Source organism: Phoca vitulina, unplaced genomic scaffold (assembly GCF_004348235.1).
Source record: "Phoca vitulina isolate PV1807 unplaced genomic scaffold, GSC_HSeal_1.0 scaffold90, whole genome shotgun sequence".
NCBI lineage: Eukaryota > Metazoa > Chordata > Mammalia > Carnivora > Phocidae > Phoca > Phoca vitulina.
Window position 1 is genome coordinate 2,112,015 of NW_022589793.1, and position 20,292 is coordinate 2,132,306.

Consider the following 20,292-nt stretch of genomic DNA (forward strand, 5'->3'; position numbering starts at 1 on the left):
CAAGTGGGATGGATCTACCAAATGAAGAGTGGTTCAATATATAAAAATTAACCAATGTAATATACTACATTAACAGAACGAAGGGAAGAAAACACATGACCATCTTGGTTAATGCAGAAAAAAGCATTTGATAAAAACAGCCTTTATGTTAAAAAAAATAAAACAAACAACCAAAAAACTCAATAAACTAGGAATAGAAAAGAACTTCCTCAACACGATAAAGGTCACATTAAGAAAAACAGCTATCATACTCAATGGTGAAAGACTGAAAGCTTTTCCCCTAAGGCCAGGAACAAGACAAGTATGCTATTTTATTCAACATAGTACTGGAAGTTCTAGCCAGAACAATAGGACAAGAAAAAGAAATAAAAGGCATCTAAATTGTAAAGGAAGAAAAAAATTATCTCTGTTCATAAACTATATGTAGAAAACTCTAAAGAATTTACACACACACACAAACTGTTAGTGTTAATAAGCAAATTTGGCAAAGCTACAGGATATAAAATCAACAAGCAAAAATCAGTTGCATTTCTATACACTAGCAATGAACAACCCAAAAACGAAATTAAGAAAACAATACCATTTATAACAGCACCAAAATGAATAAAATAGGAATAAACATAACCAAGGAGCTGAAAGACCTGTATGCTGAAAACAATAAAAAACTGCTCAAGAAATTAAAGACAAATAAATGGCAAGACCAATTCCAATAAATTCCAATCCTGTGTTCATGGATTGGAAGACTTAATACTGTTGGAGTGCCTGGATGGCTCAGTCGGTTCAGCGTCTGCCTTCAGCTCAGGTCATGATCCCAGGGTCCTGGGATCGAGCCCCGCATCGGGCTCACTGCTCAGCGGGAAGCCTGCTTCTCCCTCTCCCTCTGCCTGCTGCTCCCCCTGCTTGTGCTCTCTCTCTCTCTCAAGTAAATAAGTAAAATATTTTTAAAAAGAAGAATGACATTGGCTAACTCTCACTTCCAGATTTCAAAACTTCCTACAAAGGAACACTAATCAAAACAGCGTGGCACAAGCATAAGGATAGACACATAGTCCAATGGGATAGAGAGCCTAGAAATAAACCATCACATACATGGTCGAATAATTCTCACCAAGAGTGCCAAGACCATTCAATGGGCAAAGGACAGACTTTTCAACAAATGGTGCTCTGAAAACTGGATATCCACATGCAAAAGAAAAACATTGGAACCTTACTTTGCACCATTACAAAAAATTAACTCAAAATTAATTAGATCCAAACATTAAGAGTAATGTATAAAAATCTTAGAAAAAACATTTGTTTGGACGCCTGGGTGGCTCAGTCAGTTAAGCATCTACTCTTGGTTTTGGCTCAGGTCATTATTTCACGGCTGTGAGACTGAGCCCAGCATTGGGCTCTGCACTCAGCGGACAGTCTGCTTGAGATTCTCTCCCTCTCCCTCTGTCCCTCTCCTGCTTGCTTTCTCTCTCTAAAATAAATAAATAAATCTTAAAAGAAAAAGGAAAAAACACTGGGGAAAATCTTCATGACCTTGGATGTGGCAATAGCTTCTAAGTGCGACACCAAAAGCACAGGCAACAACAGAAAAACAGATAAACTGGGCTACATCACAATTAAAAACCTGTGCATCAAGGAACACTGCAAACAGACTGAAAAGACAACCCATGGGGTGGGAGGAAATACTTACAGATCATATATCAATAAGGGATTAATATCCCAAATACAGATTGAACTCAAAACATAAAACCAAAAACCCAACTCAAAACTGGGCAAAGGACTTCAACAGAATTTTCTCCAAAGAAGATAATACAAATGGCTGATAAACAAATGAAATGATGTTCAACATCATTAGTCATCAAGGAAAACACAAATCGAAACCACAATGAGGTACCACTTCACACCCATTAGGATGGCTATCATTAAAAAAAAAGAAAGGAGGGGCGCCTGGGTGGCTCAGTTGGTTAAGCATCTGCCTTCAGCTCAGGCCATGATCTCAGGGTCCTGGGATCGAGTCCTGCATCGGGCTCCCTGCTCAGCGGGGAGTCTGCTTCTCCCTCTCCCTCTGCCCCTCACCCCCCACACTCTTGCACTCTCTCTCTCTCTCAAATAAATAAAATCTTTAATAAATAAATAAACAAACAAGCAAAAGGAAAAGAAAATAACAAGTGTTAGTGCGGATGTGGAGAAACTGGAACCTTCATGTATTTGCTGGTGGGAGGGTAAAATGGTACAGCTGCTGTGGAAAACAGTCTGGTGGTTCCTCAAAAGGTTAAACATGATGATATGATCCAGCAATACCATTCCTAGGTGTACACCCCAAAGAACTGAAAACAGGGATCCAAATAGGTATATGTACACCCATGTTCATGGCAGCATTATTCACAATAGCCAAAAGGTGGGAGCGGTCCAAGTGTTTATCAACACATGAATGGATAAATAGAATATGGTAGATATACATAATGGAATATTATTCAGCCATAAAAAAGGAATGGAAAATTCCAGTATCTGCCACAACACAGATAATCCTTGAAAACATTATGCTAAGTGGAATAAGCCAGACACAAAGGACAGATACTGTACAATTCTGCTTCTAAGAGGGATCCAGAATAGGAAAATACAGAGACAATAGAACAGAGGATACCAGGGCATGGGGGAGAAGGGCTTGGGGAGTTAATGCTTAACAGTCACACAGTTTCTGTTTGGGATGATTAAAAAGTTCTAGAAACAGAGAATGGCAATAGTTAATCAACACTGTGAATATACTCAATGCTGCTTAACTGTACACTTAAAAACGGTAAATTTTATGTTATGTATATCTCACCACAATAAAAGAAAAAGTCACTTCAACTTTAAAACCAGCAAAATTCAAAAGAATAGGACAGATGAAGATGACATCCTGCAAATAAACTTTTTCATCATGAATTCAATCTGAGCACAGGTTCCTTTGAGCTCACAGCATCCCTCTACTGCTTTGCGGTGTGTGATGAGGACTCTCGCACTGCTTCTATCTGTAGGCAAACTACTGACTACAAAGGAAACATCAAGTTGGCTATGGCATTAAACAGAATGCACTTGGTGCCACTGCATACATCATGTAAGTACTGAGTTTGTCCCCAACAGAACAGGGACACCAACATGGTTATCAACATGAATGCACCTACTCAATCACATGACAGCCATTGGTCCTACAGCGATCATGTACATAATCCAAACTATGCTTTTTTTTTTTTTAAGATTACCAAAATAATAGAGAATTCACAAAACTTTGGTGAACACCTGTTTAGTTTGATAAACGTCCCTGCTGGAATCTGAGAGAAAGGAACAGAGGAAAAAACCAAACAAGCCAACGAAGAATGAAAGGACCAAACTATGGAAACCTCCCCGATTTGTACTCCTTGAGCAACAGTCTTCCAACTGTCTCCCGGATGCCACAGTTGAGGTGGGCCACTCTTTCTTGGCATTTCAGTGTCTCAAACTGGAATTCATCCTCTCCCCCTGACCTTCCCAGACCTGCTTCCCTCAACTTTCATATTTCTGACAGTAGCATCTCCCTTCCAGCACAATGAAAATCTCCCCTCTGACTTTTCCATTATCAGTTACTAGGCCTTAACAACTGTCCACTCTTCTTGAACTGGATGCCTTTTACTCATTGTGTGAGGCCAGACAAAGCTTCCTGCCTCGTCTCCAACCTTTCCTCATCAGATCACCGCTTCACTACCTCCAAATTCGTTATTTTCTTTTTTTTTAAGATTTTATTTATTTTTTTGACAGAGACATAGCGAGAGCAGGAACACAAGCAGGGGGAGTGGGAGAGGGAGAAGCAGGCTTCCGCAGAGCAGGGAGCCCGATGCGGGACTCGATCCCAGGACCCTGGGATCATGACCTGAGCTGAAGGCAGACGCTTAACGACTGAGCCACCCAGGCGCCCCCAAATTTGTTATTTTCTAAATGTTATTTTTAAGACTTACTTACGTTTTCAATATTTAAATATTGCAAGATTCATCAATTATTAACATCCTGCCACATCTGCTTTATTTCTCTCTCTGACACAGGTCTCATGACAGGCACCTCAGCATGTACCTCTTAAAAATGGGGCCATCCTGGGGCACCTGGCTGGCTCAGTCGGTGGAGCATGCGACTCTTGATCTCAGGGTTGTAGGTTTGAGCCCCAGGTTGGATGTAGAGATTACTTAAAAACAAACTTTAAAAACAACAACAACAACAACAACAACAAAACGGGGGTATCCTCTTACATCACAACATTACAACTCATCAAACTGAAATAATACCTTTACGGTCCAAGTTCAAATTTCCCCAACTGTCCCTATAATGTCCTTGATGGCTTTTTTGTCATCATGCAGAATCCAATCAAGGATCATGCAGTTACATTTAGTTGTCATTCATTCTTTTTTTGTCTCCTTTAATCTAAAATCAACTCTTTTTTTTCTTTCACAAAATGGACATTTTGAAGAATCCAGGACAACTGTTTCACAAAACGGTCTTGCATTTGAATTCGTCTGCATGTTTCCTCATAATAGCATTAGGGTTAAGCCTTCCGGGCAGGGAAACTACATAGGTAATGTTTTGACACCAAAATCATTCTTAAAACAGCAATGTCATCATTCACTCTGTGGCTCCTCTGTGGCGGAAAATGCCATGCCGAGAGGCTTTGGGAAAATAAGTGATGGCAAATGTCCACTGGAAATGAAGTTCCTCTGTCTCGTTGTCCCCTAAGTCAGAGGGCACCTTTCAAACTGCACTCTTCCTCGAACATTGGGTGTACTGTGTGAACAAGGGAAACTAACTCTAGGCCAGGTACATTTCACCTGAAGTTAAGATAAAAACAATCCTGTTTGGTCAAACACCACCTGACCAAGGGCCTCTTGCTTCTAGATCAGGAGATAATGGCCTTCAGGAATTCCACAGGCTCCCTGGCTGAACAACACGCAATACTGCCACATTAGATTCTATTTAAGATACAGAGAAGCACGATAAGAAAAGTTTTAAGGAGACCCAAAGATTTTACTGCCTTGGGTTTCGAGGCTTATCTTTAACTCCTTTGGTGAGGGCAGCAAATAGAGAGATGTTTCAAGCAGTGCTTGAAGCAGGGGAGACACCACTCCCAGGGCAGTCGCCCATTCTCCAGGACCCAAGCGAGCTGTTACCTGCGTCGCCCACTGGATTTGCGTGTGCCAAGCCCCGAGCAAGGCGTCATAGAACCCAGTGAGCTGCCGGTCCAGGGGGAGGTCACTCTGGCACAGTTCTTGCCAGGCTGCTAAGAGCTGCGCCTGCAGAGACAGAACAGAGGGGACCTCGCTGAGGAAACAGGACATGACGCCCATTAAAGCTGCCCTGCCACCCCAGCGAGGCAAGCCATGTCCCGCTGCCTGTTCCCCGGGGCGATCGGGTGCCCCCGATGACCATTTGATTCAAACAAAGGCGGGGAAACAAGACTTCGCCTTTGCCTGCTCTGATCATCAATTAGAATGTGAATCTGTTGCCCTCCAGGTGCTCCCTTCTCCTGTCACCTCGCCCCAAAGCCTGCCAAGGTCCTTCTACCCGGCATGCTACAGTCTTCGGAAAAGACCTTAAGCTGTGAGTGCATATGCACTTGAGCTCCATGGCCCAACGCTGCTGCTTAAAGCACACGAGTGCTGGGCCTGGAGGAATTCAGTCAGCCTGGAAGGTGGTCAGGTTTTCACCTCATGTCAACAACTCTAGAAAACAAAAAATTCTTCAGGCTTGCTGAGGGCATAGTAAGGCCTAAGACACGACTCTTCCTTGAAAGACAAAAATGGGAGAAACTGAAACAACTGGTCAGTGTGTAAGTGGAATCCAGCTATCAACCTACAAGAGGCTGAAAACAAGGGCTTGTGTTTTCCAAGTGGCAAGCAAATGAATCCACAGGTTGGACCAAGAACGCCCCCTACTGGCGAATCAGAAGAAAAAGGCCAGAGGGCAAAGAGGCAGGTGTTTCCCCCTCGGAGCACACAATTGGAGCTCTGCAGGCCGGCCTGGGAGCATTCCACAACCCTTAAGCACCCCCAGCTCCTCACCTTGTGGCATTTGTAGTAGTACGTGAGCAGCTGGGGCATCCGGTCGATTTCAGTAAACACCTTCACAAACACTCTGGACTGATCTAAAGGAGAACAACATCAAAGATGTCCACATGGGTAGCAGGCTTCCTGTTGCAGACCAGAGAAAAGAATTCACCTGGCTCAAGGGGGATATATGTAAGCTCGCCTTCCGAACTGCCTGCCTACACAATGAATTAACTCATGCATGGAGAATACAGATACGAAAAATAAGTCAAGCATAAGGGCAGAATTTGTGACTCAGAAGACACTGCAAGCCCTGGCTTGTTTAGATAATGCATCAATAAGCATCAGCGACGGAGCTCAGATTATATTTCAGCAAAGTCACTGTTCCACGGGAACAGTGAAATGAGTTCGAATCAGGGCTGGCACGGCGGTGGGGGCGGGAGAGGGTGGGGGTAGGAGCTAAGCCTGGGCTGCAAAACTGAGGGAGACTCTCACAGGGTTGTGCAAGGACAGGGCGAGAGCCTCCTTAGATTTTGTGCTTTAGGCGATTCACCTGCTCACCTCCTCCTGGCCCAGACTAGAATCATAAAATGTCAGCGACAGAAAGGTATCTGAAAAACCATCAACCGAACTCATTTCACAGGGGAGGAAAGTGCAGCCCAGAGAGCTTCTGCCAGCTGCCAAGAATAAATCATGCTCTTTACTGCCCCGGGGCCTTTGCACTTACTAGGTCTGGGATGATCTTTCTGGCTCTCTGTGTGGTTCTCCCCTTATCACGAGGGCCTTTCCCAATCAGCCAACCTAAATTAGGTTTCTCCTGTTATTAATTCCCTATCACATCTTTCCCTTTGTAGACTAATTAAGATCTGTATTATTCTATTTAGTTACTTGTAAAACAGTTTATTATCTTTCTCACCCTTGGAAGTACAAGCTCTATGAGGCTGTGACCTTTCCTGTCTTGTCTCACTGTTCCTAGAAATTACCACAGCACATGGTAGGCACTCAAAAAATTTAGTAAAGAAAATTTTTTAAATGTAGTAAATTAATGACTGTTTTTTTTTTCAAGGTTTTTATTTATTTATTTGACAGAGAGAGAAGCAGGGGGAACAGCAGGGAGAGGGAGAGGGAGAAGCAGGCCCCCTGCTGAGCATGGAGCCCAAAGTGGGGCTCGATCCCAGGACCCTGAGATCATGACCTGGGCTAAAGGCAGACGCTTAACCGACTGAGCCACCCAGGTGCCCCAATTAATGACTGCTTTAAATAGCATTGTTTTTCAGCAATATAAATAGCATGTTCGTGGTGGAAAAAGTGGAAAACAAGAAGAAAAAAACTGCCTATCACACTCTGTTAAACACTGTCAACATTTTGGTGTATACTCAAAGACTGCTTTTAGACAGAAACTGCTATAATGTTTACTAGTCTAAAAATATAACCACAACTTAAAAAATTTCGACCCCACAGAATAGAACTTATTTCTTGAAACAAATAATAAAGCAGAATTTGGCGATACAGCAAACCCAGTTAGTAAAAGCGTTGGAAAACTTAAAGGTGGCATGTGAGTCTTTAGCCCTTACAGAGGAATTCGAGTTTTTCAAGGTTAGTACATTAAATTAAACACAAATTTGTAAAACTGGGGGGAGGTCCCAATTCAGACAAGAGAAAGAAAGAAATAGGAAACCTACTTTGGCAACCATAATAAAGACTTCTAGGCTCCTGCCAACACCACTGACTCAATGCAGAAGGCACTGCTGAGCCCCTGCCTGGTGAAGAGCCACCTGCTGGATGCTGTGGGGTCTGGTGGTAGACATGTTGTTTTGCAACCACACCCCACTGCCCTTCTGACAGAGGTCTGGTTGTTCTCCGAGGGACCGTGGACCTGCCTCCCATTCTCCCATTTTTGGTTTGCTTTTTTTTTTTTTTACAAAGCAAAAAACTTAGTTTATATTACAGAATAATACCATTAGCACTTTCCTACAGCTGCTAGTGATTACATATACATAAGACAAAGCAAATGTCAATTGTCTTTATCAAATAATAGTATCATCTATTACTTTGTTTGGTTTTGTTTCCAGTTTTACTGACAAGACATCACTGTATAAGTTTAAGGCATACATCATGCTGGTTTGATCTACATATATTGTGAAATGATAATAACAGGTTCAGCTAACATCCATTTTCTCATACACACACAGTAAAAAGAAAAGAAAGAAGAAAAGAATTAAGGGGGAAAAATTATTCTAGTGATGAATACTCTCAGGATTTACTCTCTTAACAACTGCCTTGGGAAATCCTATAGAAATGTTAACTACAATCATCATGTTGTATGCTACATCCCTGGTACCTACTCTAACTGAAGTTTGTACCTTTTGACCATTTTCCATTTAAATGTTTCTAGTGAAGCTGACTCTACTCCAGGATCTGGGGTATGGCCAGCCAGAGCCTCAAATCCACCTGATCAAAGTAACTGGTTCAGGGGTGCAAAGGCCTGCCCATCAATGCAATCAAGATTAATCCTGGGATCTCTTCTTAAGCTGTGAGGTGCAAGGGCCACCACATGAAAAGTGCACCTGGAAGTTACTAACACATAGAGAGACAGAGCCAAGAAATGGCAAGAGGGACTGGGTCCTAATAATAACACAGTTTGTGCTCCTGGATCAGCAAGACCTACTCCTGAACTTCTCAGTTCCATAAACAATATAGTCTCTCTTTTTCATTTAGGCATGTTTGAATTGGGTTTCTGTCACTTGCAAAGAATCCCAAACTGATACAAGCCTCATGTGAATAAGATGGACTCCCTAGTCTCTATGCCATCCACCCACAGTGTAATATAGGGCCAATGGATTCTTATTATTTCTAATTAACAAATGATTTTAGATTATAAACAAGACAATATAACAAACAGCATCAATGGGAAATTTCATTTACGTTGCTTTTGCACATGATTTCATATTCTATTTAGACGTAAGGAAGTACTTCTCACACAGTGCCCTGCACATAGGAGATATATCACAATTATCTGTGAAGTGAAATGAAATAAATATATGGGAAGAAATGCTTTTAAATCTCGTCCTAAAATATTTCCCCCACTGAATCAGTCTGTACCACTTCATCCTGGAGGGCTACCCTTCACCCTTACCCCACTCTCTGTCACTCATTTTTTTCTGGAGAAAGAGAATATCTGGTTGAAAGTATCAATAAATATAAAAAGAGGTGAGGATAATATCAAAGGCCTTCGATATACAACGTAGGTAACAACATAAAAAAAAATACACTGTGGAGAAGCTAGCTGTCACCCTTTTACATTCACACTTCTTCCAAAGCTTCTCCATTTATATAACCTCACTTCAACCTCAATGCAATCCTACGAGGCCAGAAGATGGAGAAATTGGCAACAGAATAAATAAGCCCGACCAGATCACACAACCAGAAGGGCCGAGACCGCCTCTCAGTCCGGTTCCTGAGGCATCATCTAACTTCTGTGACTTATCTAAAAAGATAACTAACAGATGCAAGAGTTTAAATCTCAGATCCAGCAAACAATTCCAGGAGCTATGCTGGTCCAGTTCAGAGAAGAGGAGAGAGTTTCAGAAGGAAAGTCTCTGGGGAAAAGGGGAAAGGCACTCAGAACGCCTTACTCCCATTTTGGAAAAAAAAGGCGGCCTATGGATGGTAGCAAGAATGAGAGGGAATAGGGGCGCCTGGGTGGCTCAGTCATTAAGCTTCTGCCTTCAGCTCAGGTCATGATCCCAGGGTCCTGGGATCGAGCCCCACACCGGGCTCCCTGCTCCGCGGGAAGCCTGCTTCTTCCTTTCCCACCCCCCCCACTTGTGTTCCCTCTCTTGCTGTCTCTCGCTCTCTGTCAAAATAAATAAATAAAATCTTAAAAAAAAAAAAGAATGAGAGGGAATAAAAAGGCAGCCAGAAACTTAAGGATAAAGTGAAGCTGAAGAGGAAAGGAATTAAAATCATAGTGCCTGACCTGACTCTGCAAAAATGAACTGAGCTTACAAAGCTGTGATAATAGAAACACTATTTATTAATTCAGTTAAAAGCAATGGTATACAAGGAGAATGTAAAGGGGAGAGAAGAGTGGTATGAAAGCGAAATCTTTAGTGATAACAATAGGAAGTCAACAGACAATGCCTAAAGTTAATATACAAAGAACTAAAATAATAAATGTATCATGCAGAGGGGCACCTGGGAGGCTCAGTTGGTTAAGCATCCGACTCTTGATTTCGGCTCAGGTCATGATCTCAGGGTTCACAGGATCGAGCCCTGTGTTGGGCTCTGTGCTCAGCAGGGAGTCTGCTTGAGACTCTCTCTCCCCCTCTCCCTCTGCACTGCCACCTCCCCCCCCCCAACCATGCATGCGTGCGCGTGTTTTCTCTCTCTTGGAGATAAATAAATCTTTAAAAATAAGTAAATAAATGTATTATGCAGAAATATAAAATGAAATGCCAGAGAAAAGAGCTCTGAGAATTAAAAGTGCTCTCATGGGATCAGGACTGGGGAATGAAGTGGTAGAGGAAAAAAATGTTCTTTTCCCCAGTAAGACCTCCAGTACTGTTCAACTTTTTCAACACTGTTGGTGAGGGGAACAAATCTTAACTGAATTCAAGAAACACAAAAATGAAACCAGTGAAGTCATTTGTAGGTCTGGACTTCCAATTTGTAGTGTAGCTCCATCTGCTGAGCTAGAGGGCTTTTTAGAAACACAGCTGCTCCTGCAATTCAAATAGAACCTTCACGATTTCCTGACTGGTCTCTTAGGACTTATTCCCTTTGGGTTTCTGTGAGAGCCACGAAATTTTGAATGGGGGTTCAAGTGAAAGGAATAACGTTCCGTTATTCCGGGGGAGTGCCTCCCCCAGAAGCAGGAGTGTAGGAATCGTAGGGTGTGTGTTCCGTACTCCCTTTACTAAGAAGGAAATTGAGATCTCACTGCTAAGAGGCAGCAGCCCAAAGATTTCAAAACTGGCCTGTCCATCTCCCAAGTCCACACTCCTTCCACTCGGCAGACTTACTAATAAACTGCTAATAGCCATGAAATTCTTCCCCGGATGGAAACTCCTCAGTCTGTTCAAGGCAAACTATTCTCTGTCCCCAGCTCTCCTGTCCAACTTCATCTCTGACCATTTCCCAACGTTCACTCCATTGAAATGGGCTTAACTGTTATTCCCACAACTGCCCCTGAGTTTTCCTATTTCTATACTACTCCTATGTATGTTGTTCCTTCCGCCGGAAACATTCCTTCCCACCTATCAAAATACACCCATAGGAAAATGCTCATGCCATGGTGCTCACGGGAGGAAAAACAAGGTACAAAATTGTATATATTCAACGGATAGTCTTGACCTAAAAGATACAGGTACACACTCACAGGAAAAAACTAGAAGAAAATACTAACAGTCATCTCTGGGTGCTGAGTTCACTGGTAAATCATCTTCTTTTTTATATTTGTGTATATCTTTCCAATTCTCAATAACCTGTATTACTTTTATAATCAGAAACAATTAGGGGCGCCTGGGTGGCTCAGTCATTAAGCGTCTGCCTTTGGCTCAAATCATGGTCTCAGGGTCTTGGGATCGAGCCCTGCATTGGGCTCCCTGCTCGACTGGGAGCCTGCTTCTCCCTCTCCCTCTGCCGCTCCCCCTGCTTGTGCTCTCTCTCTCAAATAAATCAAATCTAAAAAGAAACAATTAAAAATTTTTTAAAAATTACATCTCTCTTCCAAAGTTCTGCACATATATTAGCTCTTTCAGAAAAGCTTCCTCAATTTTCTGTCATCTTTTCCCTTCATTCCGGGGATGGCTAAGGCAACTTTCACATTCCATCTTGTAATAAAATTGTGTACTTGTTCTCTCCCGGCCTCACCCTCAACCAAGCTGTAAGGTCCCTGAAGGACAGCAACCTTATCTTATTCATCCTTTCATTCCCTGCTGTTCCTCCCATAATCAGTATTTTAAAATAGTATTTAAAAGGGAGTTATCCTATTGGGCTCCCTGCTCCGCAGGAAGCCTGCTTCTCCCTCTCCTACTCCCCGTTTTTGTGTTCCCTCTCTCGCTGTGTCTGTCAAATAAATAAATTAATTAAATTAAATTTAAAAAAATAAAAGGGAGTTAACCTTTTGAAATACCTACTTTGAATTACACCAGATAGGAATTGTACAAAAGCAAACAAACTCAACCCCTTAAATGTTCACATATTTGGTGGCTTGAGGAATAAGTAAATAATTTGGTAAACATCAGCATTCCACACATAGCAATGGACTCTAAGAGCCAAATTCTGGTATTAATATCAAGTAGTTTCTTACACATTTTCCTAAGGGCAGAGGAAAGGACTGAATGGGAGCCCTTGCTTCCAGGCTCAATGCTGAGAAGCCAGGGCGGCAGCCTTGAGACAGGTCTTCAGCTGCACCACTCTGGCACTCGTCTGCCCCCTCCTGGCCAAAACTCAGATGCCACCGTCTCAAAAAGAAATTAAAAAAGAAGAAAAAAAATTTTAAACGGCACAAACAGGTACCCAACCTTTTATACCTGCTGAGAAGGAAAATCTGTGAGAGCAACTATTGTGATGATAACCCAGCTAGGCTTTGGAAATCTGTTGGCAGATCTCACTTTGATGGACAGGAATCCATGAGTTGGAAGATGGCTATGTGCCCCTAAAATGCTTATTATTTCCCCATGATCCCTTAGATCAATGAATCTTCCTGCTACATGTAAAACTGTGCTACAAAAAGTTGCTTCAGGGACGCCTGGGTGGCTCAGTCGGTTAAGCAGCTGCCTTCGGTTCAGGTCATGATCCCAGAGTCCTGGGATCAAGCCCCGCATTGGGCTCTCCACTCAGTGGCGAGCTTGCTTCTCCCTCTCCCTCTGCCGCTCCCCGTTTGTGCTCATGCGTGCTCTCTCTCTCTGTCAAATAAATAAATAAATAATCTTTAAAAAAATAAAAATAAAAACTGTTAGATAAAAAAGCACCTTGGCCTTCCAGTAAAGATGTCTGATGAAAGAGCACATGACTTTGGGTTGGGTGGGGAACCTTCCTGATGCTCACCAAAATTCACCGCCAGGAGAAAAACACAACACCATTTCGTCTGTGCTGAAGCCAGGGAAATATCTATACTACAGAACTTCGAGAAAGTAATCAGATATTCAGTCACTTTGGCCCAAGGTGAGTGGGGATGCCAGGAGCACTCAGAATGCCATCAGGGAGCGGCTGAGCATGGCAGGACAAGGTGGAGAGAGGGAGCAAAGCGGGGGTCTAGTCCGGGCAAGGGGAGATGGCTTATTTCCGCTTCAGCCCAGCAGTGGCTAAAAAGAGCCATTTCCCCCTTCTGAATCCATCCTGCCTAGAAAAAGTGGGTCTGGAATCAAGCCTGATTTAAATCTGTGAACAAAGGCAGTCAAATATAGCTTGCCCTCAGTACCAAAGCCCATAATCCTGACCCAGAGGGCATCATTCAAACCTGATTCCAGTAGCAAACCCCTTCAGAACGAAAGGAAAAACATTCAAATTCATGGAGCCACCATCTCCCCACCTGCATTCCTACTTCTTCTCCAACCCCACCTAACCAGAGGTGCACCCCAACCACATCCGCGGAGCTCTGTGGGTCTGTAGCTGCAACAAATTCATGAGAAAATGGGACAAAGCTGCCAGATGGTGACTTTCCACAACCCAACTCCAGTCCTAGGATCCTGTTGATGAGGAGAACACTCCAAACAGATGACTGACAAACGGGTAAGTTCTGGAATGAAAAGGCTGGAGAGGAGTACTGAATCCATTCTCTTTAGGCAACTGGAGAGCACAACACAGAATGCAGCCTTTAATTTAAGGGCAAGAGGAAAGCTCTCAACAAAGCCCAGGTAAACAAGGAGGGGCTTCCAAAGAGATCGCACGTTATTTTCCAGTAAAGAGCAAGCCCAGAGAAAAGGAGCCACGTATAAATATGACTAAGCAGAAACAAAAACAAACCAAAAAAAAAACCCACAATAGGACCAATGTGAAAGTATCACAGGGAGGGGAAAAAAGAAAAGGAACAGAATATGCAGAAGGTACATCATAAGAGCACTTCAAGAACAAGCAGAGACAGGATAATAAGAAGTCGAGGACTTTAACACCACCATAAACCAATCAGACCTAACACACAGACACACACACACACAGAACACTCCACCCAACAATAGCAGAATACATATTTTTCTCCAGTGCCCATGAAACATTCTCCAGAATAGATCATATCTGAGGCCAGAAAACAAGTGTAACTAAGACGGAAATCATATATCCTTTCTAATCATAATGAAATGAAACTAGAAATCAAAAAAAGAAAAAACAATGGGAAAATTCACAAATATGTGGAAATTAAACAACAGTCTTAAACAACCAATGGATCAAAGAAGATATCATAAAGAAAATTAGGAATTATCTTGAGACAAATGAAAATAAAAACACAACATACCAAAACATATGGGATGCCACAAAAGCAGCAGTAAGAGCTAATTTATAGCTGTAAATACTTATGTTAAAAAAGAAGAGGGCGCCTGGGTGGCTCAGATGGTTAAGCGTCTGCCTTTGGCTCAGGTCATGACCCCAGGGTCCTGGGATCGAGTCCCGCATCGGGCTCCCTGCTAGGCTTCTCCCTCTGCCTCTGCCCCTCTCTCTTCTCCCTCTGCCTCTGCCTCTCTCTCTCTCTGACTCTGATGAATAAATAAATAAAACATTTAAAAAAAAAAAAGAAAAAGAAAGATCTCAAGCCAACAACCTAAACTCTACAACCTAAAGAACTAGGAAAAAAAAAAAGAACAAACTAAACCTAAAGGTAGCAAGAAGGGAAGAAATAATAAAGATGGGAGCAGAGATCAATATAATAGAGCAAAACAAAATAAAATCAACAAAACCAAGAGGTGGTTCTTTGAAAAGATGAACAAAATTGACAAACTTCTAATTAGATTCACTATGAAAAAGAGAGAAGACATTTCAAATAAATAAAGTCAGAAATGAAAGAAAGGACACTACTACTGATCTTACACAAATAAAAAGGATTATAAGAAAGCACTATGGGGGCGCCTGGATGGCTCAGTCGGTGGAGTGTCCAACTCCTGATCTCAGGTCTTGATCTCAGGGTTGTGAGTTCAAGTCCTGTGTTGGGCATGGAGCTTACTTTAAAAAAATAGGGGCACCTGGGTGGCTCAGGAGGTTAAGCATCCGACTTCGGCTCAGGTTATCTCCAGGTCCTGGGAACGAGCCCCATGTCAGTCTCTGCACTCAGCAGGGCGTCTGCTTCTCCCTCTCCCTCTGCTCCTCCCAGAGCTTGTGCTCACGCTCTCTCTCTCAAATAAATAAATAAAATCTTTTTTTTAAGTAAATAAATAAAAAATAAAATAAATAATAAAATAAATAAAAAGTACTATGTGCAATTATACACCAAAAAATTGGATAATCTAGACGAAATGAACAAATTCTTAGACACACACTATCAAGACTGAATCATGAAGAAGTTAAGAATTCTAAATGGATCTAAAACTAGTAAGGAGATTGAATCAGTAATCAAAAACCCTTCAATAAAGAAAAGCACACCAAACGGCTTCACTGGTGAATATACTAGACATTTAAAGAAAAATTAATACCAATTCTTCTCAAACTCTTCCAAAAAACTGAAGAGGAGGAAACACTTTCTAACTCATTCTACGAGGCCAGCATTACCCCGATCCAAAGCCAAAGACAATACAAGAAAAGAAACCTACAGACCAATATCCCTGATGATTTTTTTTTTTTTTGAGAGAGAGAGAGCACGCGTGCACTCAAGCAGAGGTGGAATGCTCAAGCAGACTCCACACCCAAAGCAGAACCCAACACAGGGCTCGATCTCATGACCCTGAGATCATGACCTGAGCAGAAATCAAGAGTCAGACACTTAACCAACTGAGCCACCCAGGGGCCACATCCCTGATGAATAGTGATGCAAAAATCCTTGATGAAATACTAGCAAACCAAAATCAGCAGCACATTAAAGGATAATACTCTATAGCCAAGTGGAATTTATTCCTGAGATGCAAGCATGGTTCAATGTATGAAAATCAATCAATGTAATATACCATATTAACAGAATGATGGAAATAATCCACATGATCATCTCAAATGGTGAAGAAAAGAATTTGATACAATTGAACATGACATAACTCAACAAACTAGGAATAGAAACAAACTATGTCAACATAATAAACAAATTTTCATATATGAAAAGCCCCCAGTTAACATAATACTCAGTGGTGAAAGACTATTTCAAACTCTTCCTCTGAGATCAGGAACAAGACAAGAATCCTGCTTTTGCCACCTCTATTCACCTTAGTGCTGGAAGTCTTAGCCGGAGCAATGAGGCATGAAAGAGAAATTAAAAGCATTCAAAGAGAAAAGGAAGAAGTAAAATTATCTTTGTTTGCAGATGATATGATCTTATAATCAGAAAACCCTAAAGATTCCACAAAAAAACCTGTTAGAACTAATAAGTGAATTTGGCAAAGTTGCAGGATACAAAATCAACACACAAAAATCAGTTGTGTTGGGGCACCTGGGTGGCTCAGATGGTTGGGCGTCTGCCTTTGGCTCAGGTCATGATCTCTGGGTCCTGGGATCGAGCCCCACGTCAGGCTCCCTGCTCAGTGGGAAGCCTGCTTCTTCCTCTCCCTCTGCCTCTTCCCCTGCTTGTGCTTTCTCTGTCTGTCTCTCTCAAGTGAATAAATAAAATCTTTAAAAAAAAAATCAGTTGTTTTTCTATATATTGACAATGAACGATCTGAAGAGGAAATAAAAAATTCATTTACAGTAACATCAAAATAAACAAAATACTTAGGAAAAAATGTAACAAGGAGCTGAAAGATTTGTACTCTGAAAATGACAAAACACTGCTGAAAGAAATTAAAGACACAAATAAATGAAAAAACATTCCGTGTTGATGGATTGAAAGACTTAATACTGTTAAGATGGTAATACTACCCAAAGCCATCTACAGATTCAATGCAATCCCTATCGAAATCCCAATGGTGTCTTCTAGAGAAACAGAAAAACCCATCCTAGAATTCATATGGAATTTCAAGGGACCCCAAATAGACAAAACAATCTTGAAAGAGAAGGGTGACGTTGGTGGTCTCACACTTCATGACTTCAAAACTTACTACAAAGCTACAATAATCAAAACAATGTGTGTGGGGCAGGTGGGGGTAACAGTGTGGGACTGGCATAAGGATAGACATGACCAACGGAAGAGAACAGAGAGCCCAGAAATAAACCTTCACATATACAGTCAAACGACTCTCAACAAGGGTGTCAAGGCCATTCAATGGGGAAAGGACAATAAATGATGTTCAGAAAACTGGATATCCACATGCAAAAGAAAGAAGTTGGACCCTTACCTTACACCATATACAAAAATTAACTTTAAATGGATCAAAGAGCAACATGTAAGAGCTAAAACTATCAACTCTTAGAAGAAAATGGGGAAAATTTCATGACATTGGATTTGGCAATAGTTTCTTACTTATGAGACCAAAAACACAGGCAACAAAATTAAAAACAGATATATTGGACTACATCAAAATTTAAGATTTGTGCATCAAAGGACACTATAAATAGAATGAAAAGACAACCCACAGAATCGGAGTATACAAATCATATATCTGATCAGGGATTAATTTCCGGAATATATAACAAACTCCTACAACTCAACAATAAAAAATAAATTACCCGATTTTAAAATGGTCAAAGGACTTGGGACACCTGGGTGGCTCAGTAGGTTAAGCGTCTGCCTTCGGCTCGGGTCATGATCCCAGGGTCCTGGGATCAAGTCCTGCATTGGGCTCCCTGCTCAGCAGGGAGCCTGCTTCTCCCTCTCCCTGTGCCCCTCCACCCTACCCGTGCTCTCTCTTGCTATCTCTCTCTCAAATAAATAAAATCTTAAAAAAGAAAGAAAGAAAGAGAATGCTATTGGTGAAATGAAAAACAATCTTTTGAAAAATAAAAAAGACTATGGGGAGAGTTGATAAAGAGCTAAAATAGACCAGAGGAAACACGACATAAAGGAGGGGGAAACGGAGAGGTGATGGACAGACAGTTGATGTTCTCAAAAATGGAAAACAAATGAAACAGAAAAAATATTTTTTAAGAAAGAAATTTTCTAGAAACAGAGAAAGACATGAATCAGCAAATAAAAAGAGCTCACACTATGTTCTAGAAAAATATTTTTCCCAAACTGAAAAATAATCTAGTGAAGTAATTAAACTATAAGGCAAAAGGAAGAATTGTATAAGCCAGAAGTCAGCAAACTATGAGCCAGCAGGCAACATCACCACCTGGTTTTGTCATAAAGCTTTATTGGAACACAGAGAAGCCCATTCATTTACACACAGGCTTTCACACTACAACTGCAGTTAAGTATTGGTGACAGAGAGCACACGTCCCAGAGAGCCCAAAATATTTACTACCTGGCCCTTTACAGAAAATGCTTGCTAACCCCTGCTTTAACTATTACAAGGAAAAGAAACAAACTAACTACCAAAAAAAAAAAAAAAAAAAAAAAAAAAGAAAGAAAGAATCAGGCCAGTCTCATGTTTATAGCAAAATACAGTTGGCAGAAGACAAGGAATCAAGGTTTCTAGAATTCCATAGGAATTCAGTGTGATCCAAAAATTCCAAAAGCAGCCATTTTCTTCTATATGTAAAAGCAACAAAAAGACATTCTTTACTACATAAACACTAAGGATATGCATATAATCCCTATGACCTTCCTGAGGTGAAAAAAATCTACTTAAGGGGCGCCTGAGTGGCTCAGTCGTTAAGCGTCTGCCTTCGGCTCAGGTCATGGTCCCAGGGTCCTGGGATCGAGCCCCGCATCGGGCTCCCTGCTCTGTGGGAAGCCTGCTTCTCCCTCTCCCACTCCCCCTGCTTGTGTTCCCTCTTTCGCTGTGTCTCTCTCTCTGTCAAATAAATAAATAAAATCTTAAAAAAAAAAAAGAAAAAAGAAAAAAATCTACCTAAAAACAGAATCCTGGTTATGAAGAGAAGCCTCAAAGAATTAACAAACGGGGAAGACGTGCACTGAAAGGTCTGAAAGTGAGCACTGAATCCATTTAAACAAGAAATTGAGCATAAATAGCCAATTATTGGTTAGAAAACAGTTATGAAAAGATAAAATACCAAATATGAAAATTTTCTAATATTTAAAAGTTTAGAGAGAAAAGCCACATGATAAAAAAATTAATAATTTGAAAATTAATAATGAATAATTTGGCAATATACCATGATTAAAATTCTAGACTATGCAATCTTGTAGACTGGCCAGGGAAGAGGGACGGTGGAAAGCAGGAAGAGGAGTTAAAGCACACTAACTGGGGGAGGCAGATGGTGTTTCTTTCAGGAGGCTGATAAATTGAGAAAGAAGTTTAGTATAATGTGAAATCATAAATCACTAGAAAAACTAAAATCAAGTTATATATCTTTCAGTCATCTGTGAGAAAAAAAAAACACAAAGAAAACAGAAATATAAAGCAGAAAATACAGAGATATACAAAACTGACAATTTCTGTTAAATAAAACCTAAATGGCATAAAGTCACTTATTAAAAAGTACAGGATTAGATCAAAAATCAAAATTCAACAAAGTGCTATCTCCAGTAGCCAAGTCTAAAATAAAAATCTCAGAAAGTTTGAAGGTTGGGACACCTGGGTGGCTCAGTCATTAAGCGTCTGCCTTGGGCTCAGGTCGTGATCTCAGGGTCCTGGGATCGAGCCCCGCATCGGGCTCCCTGCTCAGCGGGAAGCCTGCTTCTCCCTCTCCCACTCCCCCTGCTTGTGTTCCCTCTCTCGTTGTGTCTCTCTCTGTCAAATAAATAAATAAAACCTTAAAAAAAAAAAAAAGTTCGAAGGTTAAAAAAAAAAATGGGTAAAGCCATACTGAAGCAAGTACAAACAAAAAAGAAGGCAGAAGTTGTAATATTCATACCCAAGTTGAACTGCAGAGAGAAAGCATTTAATGGGGCCATGGCAATATTTGATAAAAATGTTCCTTAAGGGGCGCCTGGGTGGCTCAGTCGTTAAGCGTCTGCCTTCGGCTCAGGTCATGATCCCAGGGTCCTGGGATCGAGCCCCGCATCGGGCTCCCTGCTCTGCAGGAAGCCTGCTTCTCCCTCTCCCACTCCCCCTGCTCGTGTTCCCTCTCTCGCTGTGTCTCTCTCTGTCAAATAAATAAATAAAATCTTTAAAAAAAA

At 41.4% G+C, this 20,292-nt stretch overlaps 1 protein-coding gene across 1 annotated transcript in view; it reads right to left on the minus strand.

Moving 5' to 3' along the window:
* The window catches only part of COG7 (component of oligomeric golgi complex 7), a 75,655-nt gene that overhangs the window by 44,613 nt on the left and 10,750 nt on the right, over nt 1–20,292 (minus strand). The window contains exons 5-6 of the mRNA XM_032396230.1: nt 6,054–6,136; nt 5,163–5,285 (exon numbers count right to left, since the gene is read on the minus strand). Of these exons, the coding sequence (XP_032252121.1) occupies nt 5,163–5,285; nt 6,054–6,136 (206 nt within the window). The remainder of the gene's footprint in view (nt 1–5,162; nt 5,286–6,053; nt 6,137–20,292) is intronic.